The sequence below is a fragment of the Aspergillus luchuensis genome, chromosome 6 (genome assembly GCF_016861625.1).
Source record: "Aspergillus luchuensis IFO 4308 DNA, chromosome 6, nearly complete sequence".
Taxonomy (NCBI): domain Eukaryota; kingdom Fungi; phylum Ascomycota; class Eurotiomycetes; order Eurotiales; family Aspergillaceae; genus Aspergillus; species Aspergillus luchuensis.
In genome coordinates, this window is record NC_054854.1 from 256,779 (window position 1) to 269,562 (window position 12,784).

The 12,784-nt window shown below is 52.6% G+C and overlaps 4 protein-coding genes across 4 annotated transcripts; 3 read left to right on the forward strand and 1 right to left on the reverse strand.

Moving 5' to 3' along the window:
- Nucleotides 1-371: 371 nt before the first annotated feature.
- PFA3 (DHHC family palmitoyltransferase) lies at nucleotides 372-1,958 on the forward strand (the record flags this gene model as incomplete). Its single annotated transcript, XM_041692182.1, has 2 exons — nucleotides 372-576; nucleotides 634-1,958. The coding sequence occupies 2 exons, from the start codon at nucleotides 372-374 to the stop codon at nucleotides 1,956-1,958; spliced, it is 1,530 nt and encodes a 509-aa protein (XP_041545593.1).
- Nucleotides 1,959-2,286: 328 nt separating this feature from the next.
- On the forward strand, nucleotides 2,287-3,129 carry AKAW2_60096S (ubiquitin-conjugating enzyme E2; the record flags this gene model as incomplete). The annotated part of the gene is made up of 1 exon (XM_041692183.1): nucleotides 2,287-3,129. The coding sequence occupies one exon, from the start codon at nucleotides 2,287-2,289 to the stop codon at nucleotides 3,127-3,129; it is 843 nt and encodes a 280-aa protein (XP_041545594.1).
- Nucleotides 3,130-3,583: 454 nt separating this feature from the next.
- TFC3 (putative TFIIIC transcription initiation factor complex subunits Tfc3) lies at nucleotides 3,584-9,374 on the reverse strand (the record flags this gene model as incomplete). The annotated part of the gene is made up of 3 exons (XM_041692184.1): nucleotides 3,584-7,909; nucleotides 7,961-9,066; nucleotides 9,308-9,374. 3 exons carry the CDS (start codon nucleotides 9,372-9,374, stop codon nucleotides 3,584-3,586), a joined length of 5,499 nt encoding a protein of 1,832 aa, XP_041545595.1.
- Nucleotides 9,375-11,421: 2,047 nt separating this feature from the next.
- Nucleotides 11,422-12,678, forward strand: AKAW2_60098S (uncharacterized protein; the record flags this gene model as incomplete). The annotated part of the gene is made up of 6 exons (XM_041692185.1): nucleotides 11,422-11,599; nucleotides 11,661-11,779; nucleotides 11,833-11,894; nucleotides 11,944-11,969; nucleotides 12,025-12,374; nucleotides 12,424-12,678. The coding sequence occupies 6 exons, from the start codon at nucleotides 11,422-11,424 to the stop codon at nucleotides 12,676-12,678; spliced, it is 990 nt and encodes a 329-aa protein (XP_041545596.1).
- Nucleotides 12,679-12,784: the final 106 nt, after the last annotated feature.

Genomic DNA, 12,784 nt, shown 5'->3' on the forward strand with positions numbered 1-12,784 from the left:
TAAATAATACCAGGCAGCTGTTTTGTGAACAACCAACAGGTGCTGAGCCACAGATCTAAATATAGGCGCATGTGATCGGCAAACCGTGGCTGTGCGGTACGGTACATGTAACGTAAGAATAATGTGGTGCCTCAGATCGCCAGATCCATCAGTTCCATTCCTTCCCTCCACTTCCGCTCTCCCCGTCATCTCTCATTCCCACTTGACTCCTTTCTAGACTCGTTTATAGTAGAGTGTATTCTCCAACTGCTGTACATTCGAGTTGTCACCGTTGCGCTGCTGACACCACACCCTTGTATATTCGGTTATCGCCATGATTTGAATCGTCGCTCGCAACGTGGATGTCATCTCGCTGATACTCCATACTCCCCATGACCATGGCAACACTGGCAGCCTCACCTCCATCCTCGCCTTCGTGGCCGAAACGACGTCCGCGGGCCTGGGCTCTCCGCATTGAACGCTACTGCTGCACGGCAGCATCATTCTTTCCCCTGGCATTCGTCTACAGCCTAACAACATGGGCTGTCTGGGTCGAGGCCAGCGTCGGCTTCAAGCCGTCTGAGAGTGCTTGGATCGGTGTGTAACCGTGGTTTCTCAGTGTTTCACTCATATGCTTACAGACCTACGAACTAGGTATCCCAAGCTCCTTCCTCGGAATCATCCTCTACATCTGCCTCAACGCATGCTACACGGTCGCCGTCTTCACCGATCCCGGATCCCCTCTCACTCCCAGCGGCCGCGGTCGACATGAATATAGTGCACTTCCAGTGACCGAACTACCACAATATACCGCCTACACCGTAAGTTCGACCGGTGGATCCCGATTCTGCAAGAAATGCCAGTGCCCAAAACCGGACCGGGCGCACCACTGCTCGACGTGCAAGCGCTGCGTGCTGAAGATGGATCACCACTGTCCGTGGCTGGCGACATGTGTCGGACTGTACAACTACAAAGCATTTCTGCTGTTCTTGATATATACGTCGATCTTCTGCTGGGTGGATTTCATCGTCGCGGCGCTGTGGATATGGACGGAAATGCTGGACGACAGTAAATATATCGATGTGGATAAGATGCTGCCGATCAATGTGGTGTTGCTGGCGGTGCTGGGTGGTATTATTGGCCTGGTACTATCGGGATTCACCGTCTGGCATATCAGCCTGGCGTTGCGGGGAATCACGACGATTGAGTGTCTGGAGAAGACCCGGTATGTGTCTCCGTTGCGGAAAGCGCTGGATCGCCACCGCTACGAGAATGTGCTGGGCAGCGAAGGGGGCGATCGAGAAGGCTTCGGTCACCGGCTGCAGGACTACGGAGGACAGATCCTCGACGCCCACGCGAATGCGATCCCGGGCGTGACGCGGGCCGAAGAGGGCGAGGAACCGACTCCTCCGCCCAGTGTATCACCGTCCGGGATGCGGATGTCACCCGCACAGCAGGCATTGTCGCGATCATACGCCGAGATGGAGCGCCAGCGTGAGCACGACCGGTATCAGAACTACCTGGACGAGGAGGACAGCGAGAAAATGCCACACGCATTCGACCTGGGATGGCGACGCAATCTGCGGCACTTGTTCGGTGACCGTCCGCTGCTGTGGCCAGTGCCGGTGTGTACGACGACAGGCGATGGCTGGCACTGGGAGCCGAGCGCGAAGTTCATGGAGGCGCGCGATCGCGTGCGGCAGCGACGGGAGCGGGAGGCGGCGGAGCAACAGCAATATCAGCGGGACCTGTACCAGCGGAACATGAACAACAGCCATGCCTGGGGTGCATCTGCCGCAGCCAACTGGACGCCGAACCAACCACTGGATGTGGTGCGCGACCCGGAGCGGCCGAACACGGGCGTGTCGATGAAGACATTGGCGCCGATGTCACCACGGCTGCGGGGGCAGGACAGCGAGGGAGAGATGAGCGAAGAGGAGATGCACGGGCGAGAGGATGAATGGCGGAGCTGGGATTGATGTGTATTAGTATATATTAGGATGATAATGCTTAAACGCGTAGAACTATTATGAATGATATTAAACTACGGAGCTAATGGAATGTGAATGACACCTGATTATTAAGGCATATAAACGTCAGGCCAACTGGCCTATCCGGATCTCCACCTTATCTATATCTCCGAGTATTCATCCATCATCACCTATACCTCACCCTTTAAATCATCTAGCATCCACCATCCACCATCACACACACAAAACCTACCTACATAAACAAATAACACCCACATCACCAACCAACGCCGGTGTGACACCACCAACCCCCACAAAGAAAGACAAAAACAAAACAATGTCCCCCTCGACCCGCCGCCTCCTCAAAGAATCCACAGACCTCCAAACCAACCCATCACCCTACTTCCACGCCGCCCCGGTATCCGACACCAACCTCTTCGACTGGCACTTCACACTGCTAGGCCCCCCAGCACCCTCTCCCTACGCCGGGGGCATCTACCACGGCCGCATCACCCTCCCACCCACATACCCACTCCGCCCACCCAGCTTCCGATTCCTGACGCCCTCCGGGCGATTCGAAGTCAACCGCGAGATCTGCCTCAGTATCTCCGGCCATCATGAGGAGACGTGGCAGCCCGCGTGGGGGATACGGACGGCGTTGATTGCGTTGCGGAGTTTCATGGATGGAGATGCGAAGGGCCAGGTGGGCGGGTTGGATGTGGCGGATGAGGTGAGGAGGAGGTATGCGAGGGAGAGTAGGGCGTGGAGGTGTGATGGGTGTGAGGGGAGTAAGGGGAGGGAGAATGAGGTGGTTATGAGGGAGTGGTGGGGGGTTTGTAGGGAGAGGGGGGTGGTGGTTGAGGGGGAGGAGGATAAAAGTGAGGCTGCAGCTGCGGATGCAGGTATATCTGCAGGTGTGGATGCGGGTGCAGGTGCAGACACGTCTCAGATCCCTCAAGCTGAGGTACAACCACAGCAGCCTCAACAACAGCAGCAACTACAACAACAACAACATACTCCCCCAGCAACAAGACCTCCACCACCAGTGCCAGCTGCACCTGCTGCTGCTGCTGCAACATCTCAAGATACCCCCTGGCTCGACCGAGCCATCATCGGGGTCATCATCGCCCTAGTAGCCATGATCCTGCGACGGCTGACGCGCGACATGGACATGGACTGATCCTGATTCTTTCTTTACCTTATACTTATATCTGTGTTCCACATGAAAGCAAAGGTGTTTATTTGGCGTTGGATGGTATGGTATCTATAAGTACCCTGGGTTATTAGGTATAATGGTTATGGTTTTTGTATATTAGGTGTTTTTGTGTTAGGCTTTCCACACGATGTGTGGTAATATCAATGTGAGTTTGTGATCGAAATGTTCCGAATGTTGTATAGCATGAGGGTTGTTGTAATTGAGGGAATGATTTCGTACCGAAAGTAAGAGAACGATATGAGAGAAGTTAGGTTATGTTGGCGCTTTATCTGTAGTATGTAGGTAGGCAGGTAGGTAGGCATTGTATGTAATACACTCAACATAAAAGAAGAACAGTGTCTGGCATTATATTGGTCATTTACATACATCAAGTTCGAGCTACTAAACACTCACTAAATCTGTATCTGCCAAATGTACATTAAATATCACCCAATACCATCCACCACCATTCTCGTACTACCCACCCCGACTCCTGCGTCGCCACACCCACCCCCTCCAACCACTCCAACAGCAACTGCACCTCCCACTCGCCCATCGTCGGCTTCAACATCCCCGCTATCACACTCGCATTGATCCCCGGCCGCGTCGCCACGCATCCCACGACCGCCGCCAACGCCATGTCCCACAGCACCCGGACAAACGACCCGTGGATGTCGTACCACAGGGGTATCTTCGCTGGCAGCTGCGTGGCCGCGTCGACGCCCTGCGGACGCGGTGCTACCAGGCTCCGCATCTTCTCTTGGATAGGGTTGCCATAGACGTACGATTTGGCCGGTCGCACCTCCATCGAGAATCGCAGCTTGTCCTTGTCGATTTGCCGCGTCAGGTAGCCCCCGTCCGTTAGTCCGTACTTCTCGCGCGGCACATCGCGCGGGTGAAGCACCACACGACCCGCGGCAAACAGGTTGATCACTACAAGCATGTCGCCGTCTTCTGCGTTGTAGTCGATGTCCATGTATCCTTGCTTGCGCAGGGTCGGATCCAGGATCTCGGTCTTGAATCGCTGCGCTCGCCGCAGCTCGGTACTTTCGATGACTCGTCGCCGGCCCAGTGCCAATAGGAAGTATTCTGTCACGTCGTAGTTTCGGCCTGGGGTAATGCGTCCACGGTTGCCCATGGAGAGTGCTCTTTCTGTTACGAGAGACTGCAATGCCTGCTGCACCACGTGCTCTCCGAACATCTCTAGTGCCTGTCGCGCCTCGGCTGGGCGGTACTTCTCCTCTGGCGTCACTACGTTGGCTCGCACCCAAGTCTTGACCACTTCCAAGCGGGACAGCTCCGCTCTCCGCGGCTGAGGCCGGTTGGATTTCTCAGGCAGAGGAGCAGCGAATGGGACACCAGCGATCAGGGCGCGCTTGCGGCCCACGGTTATCGACTGGTTGGTTTGGTACAGTTCATCGATTGGTACGAGCGCCTCCTCCCTTAGTTCAAAGACGCTGTCAAACTGTTCTCGTGTTGCAGGTAGATCGGGGAGCTTCTCGGACTTGGGGGCATCTAGTTTCGTGTTCGCCCATTCGATTACCCCCTTCCAGTCATACCCTTCCAGGTTGTCGTAGTCAATGGGAGGGACCTCGTTATTAGCATACGCCTCGATGAACCTTTCCTGGAAATCGCCTTGCAACTTGGCGATCTGCAGACGATATTTTCCAAGTATTCCTCTAGCTCGGTGAATAACAAAGGCTGGATCCAAGTCCGGAAAGCAGCAGCAAAGAAGGGACCAATCAACCAGACGAGCATCGGAACCTCCAGCTAAACTGCGCACAGCAACAATTGCGGCTATGAACTGCTGGACTAGTGTCCGTGGCATCTGCGAGACAAGACGGCTCCGGCGTAATGGCTGGCGCGAGACGGGTTGAGCCGTAGCCGGCTTGCTTCCGTCAGTGGCAATGCTCTCATTCAACTTGGTAAGACGACGATGCCCTGGCTCGGTAGCAGTCTCGGACCGTCTTCGCCGCGATTGTGAAGATTGACGTTCCAGACGCGCCTTATGTCGAGTAATCATGGGTGTCACTTCTGTAGCTACGTCGCCAGTCTGCTCGTCGACATCGAACCGGATATCGCCTTCGATACCAGGAGTCTCCATGTTTTGAACAGTCTGGTTGATATAGAACAGATCTGCGCTCTTTCGACGGAGCAAATCCTCGTGGCTGAGCTCCCACTTGAGAATAGTATTGTTATCCCGGAAGAACTGGCGTGATCGCGGGTCAGCATCTCCAGTGTCGTCCATGACTCGTCTCCGCGTCTGGCTGAACAGATCATCAAGGGAATGCGGTAGGTCGTGTGTTTTCTTTCTTCCTGCCGCTTTCGCGCGGTCTCTTGCAGCTTGTATAGCCGGAATTCCAGCTTCTGTACCAAAAGTTCCAGTGGTGGCATGGAACGTCGGCTTCGTATTCATGAGCATCGCGTGGGGTGCTATAGTAGACCACAGTCGCCTCATCTTGCGCAGTGAAGCCAGCCCTGCCTCCACCTGCTGTCTTTGTCCTCGTCTGGACCCATCGCCCGCACGCCCCGGTCGGGAGATTGATGTCAATGCGCGTGGATCATCTTGGTCACCGCGACGACTCAGAGTCATGAGTCGCACGATCTCTGCACCGTCTGCTGTCTCATACTCCTCTCCCATACTCAGATGTTGCAACAGTTCGCTACGCAGCATATGGCGTCGGCGCTTTTCCACAGCGCGAACCATTGCCGGCTTTTGGTGCAGCTGTACGGTAATGCCCCGTTCCACGGGGAGCTGGGAGAGTAACTTCTCATCTCTTCGGGGCGTACCCCGATTGCCATTCTTTGAGATCTCTGGGTCAATTTCAACATTAGGAGGAAAGTAGTATCGATCTGTGGCCAGCATTTCCTTTTGCATATCCAAAATCAGGGGGTCGTCGGGCTTCATGTCAGCCTTATAGATAATCTTCTTCGTTACCATGACACCCTTTCGGTCTCGCCCACTGAAAGTCAACTGCCGGACTTTGCCGGCGTCAACCATGGTTTTGACGACCGATCTGATTGTGCGCAAATCTGGTATTTCCTTGTGTCTCTTCTTTTGCCAGGCTGTCATAAATGGATACCAGATTTCTGTGCCCATAGGATACGCGCCGCCAGCTTGTTCCAGGATATCCATGACAATCGACCTCCGGAGAACAGCGACAGAACCACCTTTCTCTGCGAATATTCTTCGCTTTCTACCAGATGGCTCAGGCGCTTCTGGGGCACTCTTCTTCTGTTCTGTCGCTTCGGGCGCAGCTGGTTCAGCCAAGTTTTGTTGAGTCGTGTCGGTTGTCGTAGCGATTTCTGAAGATTCGTTGGTAACGGCACCTCTCTCCGATGGCCTTTCCGCCGCGGAAGCCTCAGACTCATCTTCAACGGCATCATTGCCTTTTCCGGTTTCAGCGGCCGACTCGATGGTTGTACCTTTCCTTTCTCGTAAGGCTTGTCCAGAGCGAGCCCGTTTAAAGAAGGTTGCTATATCCCCATTGCGAGTGGCGGGTCGGCCGCTGCTCCGCGGGAGTTTCCGAGACGAAACATTATCCAATACAGAGCCGTTGTCTGTCTGCGAGGGACCTTCTTCTGTGAGCATAGGCGACGCTGCTCTTTTTCTTTTGGTTCGTCTCAAGGGCGACGTCTGTGTCGCTTCAGGTTCACGCTCGAGCGGTTCTGCAGTCGGCGAACCATCTTGCGAATCCCCATTGACTTCCTCAACCCGCCGGTGCTTTGGCGCATTCTCACCCTCCAAGCCATATTCGGTATCTGACGCATCCTGACGCAATCTCTTCGAGCCTCTAACAGAAAGAGCTGGAGAAGTGGATTGGGGTGGGAGACCATCATCAACTGCAGGAGAAGACTGAGTCGGTGTGCTGGCCTGCAAACGAGTCTTCCTGGATACAAGCACAGACTCGTCATCTGGCTCGGCCGTGTCTTTCTGGAACCAAGGCAAAGTTGCCAGCTTTGGTGTCTTGAACACGGCGATCCGACTGATTTTTGGCCGCCCTTGCCTCTTGCCTGCCGGTCGCCGACGTCCACGAGTAGTAACGTACACACCCGGCCCGGTGCGTTCTATGAGCAAGACGCTGTACTCCGTCCAAGTCTCATCCAATCCAAGAGCCTCAAGCTTCTCCTTTTCAGACATGCCCCGGAATACTTCGGGATCAAGTTGCGACTTCTTTGGGCGGCTTTTGACCAGTTTTACAGAAGGCACATCAGCCATCTCCGTATCAGAACCCTCCTGACCTTCTATCTTCACCCTAACCGGCGTGGCATAAGGCTGCGCAGTTGAGTCACCAGAACCCCGAATACGTTGATGAATCGTGTATGTTCCATCCTCCCGGCGTGCCGCTACGGCATCGCTGCCTGAAAAGACGTAGTTTGCCGGTTTAACCACCGAGATACACTCCAGCAGTGTAACGTTCCCATCCTTGCATAGTTCCTTCTTTGGCACAGCGAGGGTGAGCCCATGAGCATCAAGTTGAGGAGCAGCATCAACAGGATGAATGTGTGCGCTAATTGACTTTGCTTTTTTCGGAGCGAACTCAACCGCCTCCCACAGCGCCTCCCCTGATTCGACTAGCTGCTTGAAGTTCATTGCAGTATAATGCACATAATGAGTGATAGTGCGCTGAAGTGCCGTATCTCTCACAATAGCCAGATGGCGCAGGTGCAGAGGTTGGGATAGCTGCCAACATTCTACGAGACGACTCACTGCGTTCTCCAAAGGTCGTCTGAAGTAGCCGCCAAAACAGGCTCTCAGGATCCCCTGATAGCTTCAGTAAACGTTGGCTGTCACAGTAGTATGTCAGGTGCTTACCTGATTGGTGATACCATCGGTTCCTGTTCGATCAACAATCTCAAAGATCTGATTGTGAATGCTCCTATCTGGGGACCAAGAAGGGAGAATCCGACCAGCCTCTTCTACTGCTTCACGCTTCACTAGCCCGACCGTGCCGTTGCTGTTTGGCTGTAAGGGGCTCTGTGATGTGCCATCTTGCTCCATATCATCCTCAATATCGAGATTATCTTCCTGTTCTAGATTGGAAAGTATGCCGCGACTGAACTCGTTAAATAGTTCGAAGTCTCTCTCCGTTGGTTCTCTTATAAGCATGACGCAAGGGTGGAACTTCTTCAGAGTGTCGGCATACTGAGACAAAGCTCGAACACGTTTAAGAACGCCAATACGTTCAAACTTCCGAAGCGCACGGGATAGGATCCTCCAGCGCCAGTGATCTTGAAACCCAAGCTTCTGCTTCAAGTCATTGCGAGAAATAATCTGATATTCCTGGAGGATTTGGAAAAGCTGATCAAGAAACTCTTTGAAATCGATCATGTTCTCCTGCTTGGTCGCATCTGCATCCTGCCCAGAGTCCCTGTCTACAGGGGCATGCTCTGGTGTCAAGAACTTGCGCAAGGTACAAAGACTGGTACGAGTAGACTTGACTTGAATGGCGCGTTTCTCGATGTAGCCCTTTTGCTGCAGAACATCCGTACGCTTCGGCACGGAACGTTTGTCTTGGCCACTGACTCTGACTAGTTCTGTCTGCACAATGCCGTTGTGCTTGCGCGATGCAATAATAGAGAGAAGAGCGAATTCCGTGGGGAACACCTTGGTTTCATCCGGTCCGTGACCAGCCACTGCGAGCCAGGTTCGTTCTTTGGACACAAACACCCGGGCCGAGTCCGATGCTCCATTGGCGGCTTGGTCTGTCTCCGCATTGGTTTGACCACGCTCGGCATCCCGGAGGCTGAGATGATTGCCTTCTCTGTCTTTGCCAACTGATACCTCTGGGTTCTTCATTAGCCAGGACCAGACCTTCTCCTGGAACCGGCGGTCCACAGTGTGCGCGCGGCCAGCTGCATCTTGCGCCGCCTTGGCATAGAAAGTATCAATAAAGGTTAGTATATGAGCAGGAGAAGCGCCTGAAAGTGGTTAGTTGACTAGTCATAATAGTACTAAAACCATTGCAATCATAAGGCGATAAAGTTTATGCAGGTATCCAAAGGCAAGGTTCGCCGTTTGAAAAGACCCGAGCTGAATGTTACAACCTTCATGGTCCAATCAGACGGATGGCGCATGCAGGGGTTGGCCATGTCGGTGGGGATTTTTCGAGACCGTCACGACCGGAGGAAAAAGAAAAAGTCGTACGAGCGAGCAACTGACCTTGATCACCGCAGAGAGCAATCTCCGCAAGGAGAAAATCAATCAAATCCCGTAGACTCGGGGCCATCTTTGGCCATGTCAGCGTCCAGACTGTCTCATGCAAATTTCGACCAACACGAATTGACGTCAATCCATCTCCCAGACAACGGATTGGGGAGCAGAAAATGGAGGAAGATGCAGAGGCAGAGACGCGATTCGAACCAGCGTCGCGGAGGAAATGCGAGGTGAAGCCCGAACAACAACCGCGGGGGTGGCGGACAACGGTCACGTGTATCAGATGCCACGCATATTATGTAATTTACTACAATATTTGGTGCATAGTTAGATTTATGCTCTTCAAGTGACTGAAGATAGCGATTCACAAGTGAGACTTCTGATGTCACAAAGGGATCCTATTCATATAATTAAAATATATCAGTGTTGCCGCACTTTCTTAGTCAGTAACACGTCAGCCGGGCCTAAACGGACTAGGAGTGGGTAGACATGAAGGGGTGTATGTATCACCAAGCATCACTAAGCTCATGAACATCAAAATGGGTCAAATCTAAAGACTTCTGCCACGCAATATGGTTGTGGTCAAGTTGAAATCCTACGCTGGAGAGACAGCAGATGAGAGACCTGCCTGAGATATGAGCCCATCAGCTGTCCTTTCTACTAAGTCGCCATTAGTAGCTTCGAGAAGATAGTATTGCCCATTACTCTCTCTCCAGTTAGCAACAACTACCTTAAGAACTCCATCTATGGACTTCTTGCGTATATCCTTTGAGCCCATTTGGTATGGATCCGGGCACGGTTCTGAAACAGATAGCTCGATTGGAGGGCAAGGGTTGCTGCAATCACTAGGTTAACACAATAATCTCGCAACTAGATAACGGTTGCTCTCATGAGACGATCATCTTCTAATGGAGCAATAGATCGTAGAAGCCGGATAGATAGGGATAGATAGAAGAGCTGATGCAAGTTGAATACTGGAATAGCGAGGGTATGCAGAGCAGTCAACGTCACTTATAACGACAATAATTCGATATGCACCTGCCTTCATGACCGAAGTAGCGTATGGAGAGACAGGTAATTAGCGTCAGTTAGTCAGTGAGTGAGATTATCACCAATAACTGAGAGAAGCATTACAGCAAAGATGCCGTGCCAGCTGCATCATCCAGTGGTACGGCCCGGGCTACCCTGAAATCGGGACGGGGAGCAAGTGGAGACACGGTCGGAAGTGGATCAAGAGACCCTTAGATAGACAATCCATAAGAATTCGATGTGCAAAGCAAACTGTAACTGCTAGGATTGATGATCACCGGCTATTCTGTTTGGAGTAACCCCGGCACATTCCGAGTCTGTCCTGCCAGATTCGGTCAGTGCCGCCTCAAAGAGGGAAATGGAATGGGTCAGCTGACTCTCCCACTTTGTACAAAGTAATTTTGAGTTATTCTTCTGGTATCATGTTATGCACATCCACCAAGGGCATAAACTCAACTTAAGTCGATTCTATATCAAAGCTCCCTTATAATCTTCTCCACTGCTGCCGTGGAAGCCATTTTAGAGTACGAAATGTATGGATGATACTACTTTCCTTCCGTCGCTTGGATGCCTGTTCCATTCCCTGCAACCGCTTGGTTCACACTTCTGCGAGAGAGATTAGCATACCCCAGAACGTCCTGTATGTACGGGAAGTACAATGGTGCCCTCAGTCCTTGCAATATCTGAGGGTGAATAAACAAAGAAACCACGATGTCTCACAAATCCTGTGCAGAACCGGTCTGGAGCGCGGGATCGACAACTAGCAGCATGACATCACGGCCCGGTTACGTCAGGCATCACGGCCAAAAACCAACCGATGCCGCCGATGGCAAAAACACTTCCACTGAAAGCCTTGGGCTCGTTTACGAGGCGTCCCTGCCGTCGTTTCCGGCCTTTCTGGCTTATCTCTCGTCAGTCAGATTGACTTCATCTGGGATTTCTCCTTCCTGTTCCTCCCATTCCCTATCTCCGTCCTCTCCCGTCATGTCTTCCCTTGTCTCTCGAATACTATTACCATAAACCCGGCCATTGCAGATTGCGTGAGACTGACAGATTAAACTTCGCCCACCCGCACCACGACTGCCAACTCGATGGACGAGGAATCGAGGCCCGCTGCGTGTCCTGAGCCTCCACCGCTCCCATACTCCTTGCGCTCGAGGAAGAAATCCATCGCCATCTTCTGGACCATCTTCGTGATTGATACTCTGGCCCAGCCGCTTGTCCTCTACTGGGCGCTCTGGTATGCCACGGATCTTTCGCATAACCTGGGTGCGTGAAATCTGCCTCTCAACCTTATTCCTAAATCAGTCACTCATTCACTGTCCTATAGTATTCAGTATTGTGACGGCTTCGTTAGGAGGTGTATCGGTATTCGAATACTTCTATCGTCTCTACAACTTGTTCCGCAAGGACTCGCGAGCCCGGCCATTGAACGCTAGGAAGGGATGGGTACGCTTTCCGTGGTTATAAGTTGTATAGAAGTGGGCGCTAACCGGATGTAGCTGGATTTCTTCCATATCAATTTCACCATCGTCTGGTTGATACTGGCGATTGAGCTAATTGTGTAGGTGCTGCCATCCATTTGTCCACGAACCAGACTAACAGCGCCACAGAGGAACCGTTCCTGCAGAACCATATGGTAAAACCTATCTCTTCGTCTTCTTTTTATCCCCGCTAACCCGCGTGGTCAATAGTCCGACTAGTTGCCATGGTCCTTCCGACGGTGATGTTTTACTTCGGCAGCATGTACCTGGCACTCGACATCCTTCGTGTTTGTGGTGTTAAAGCGCCTTTTCGGATTTCATCAACGCCCAAAGGCTCGACAATGCCGACCGCCCTATATGTTTTGATCGAGGATGTAGTGGCAGTTGATGGGGGTGGTGGTCAGATTTACCGATATGCGCTTCGCACCCGATATCTATCTAGCCCGTACTTCCGGCGTATGCTGTTCCAGATGAACTGTTTCTGGGCTGGGGGATCTATCGTTGTCGCTGCCGCCATTACGGCAATCATATTTACTGTTTCAGAGCCAGTTGCATACACTGTGAGTGAACTTCAAGCAACTAAAGCACTTGGTACTAAGTGATGTGTAGCTAGGATGGTCGTTGCCGTTCGCATGGGCTGGCCTCTGGACGTTGGTCACGATACCTTGGGTCCAAAGCGATCTTCGGCGCGAGAAAAAGGCTTGGGCAGAAAACCGGGGCCAGGGAGGTATCCCGTACACCGATGACCCTGATGCGCCCAGTGGTGGTCGGACCAGGCTTGAGGCGATGCAGGATCATCTGCCAAGTTTCGTGCCTTGGTTCCGGGAGAAGCAGGCTCCCCCGTCTACACCGAGTGATCATTGAGGTATGCCAAACGGTCACAGATCCGTTGCATCTTTGCCAGCCGTGACGCTTCCAGACTGCTGAGTGATGAGATGAAGAATTTTGAAGAAAATCTTGATGATGGAAT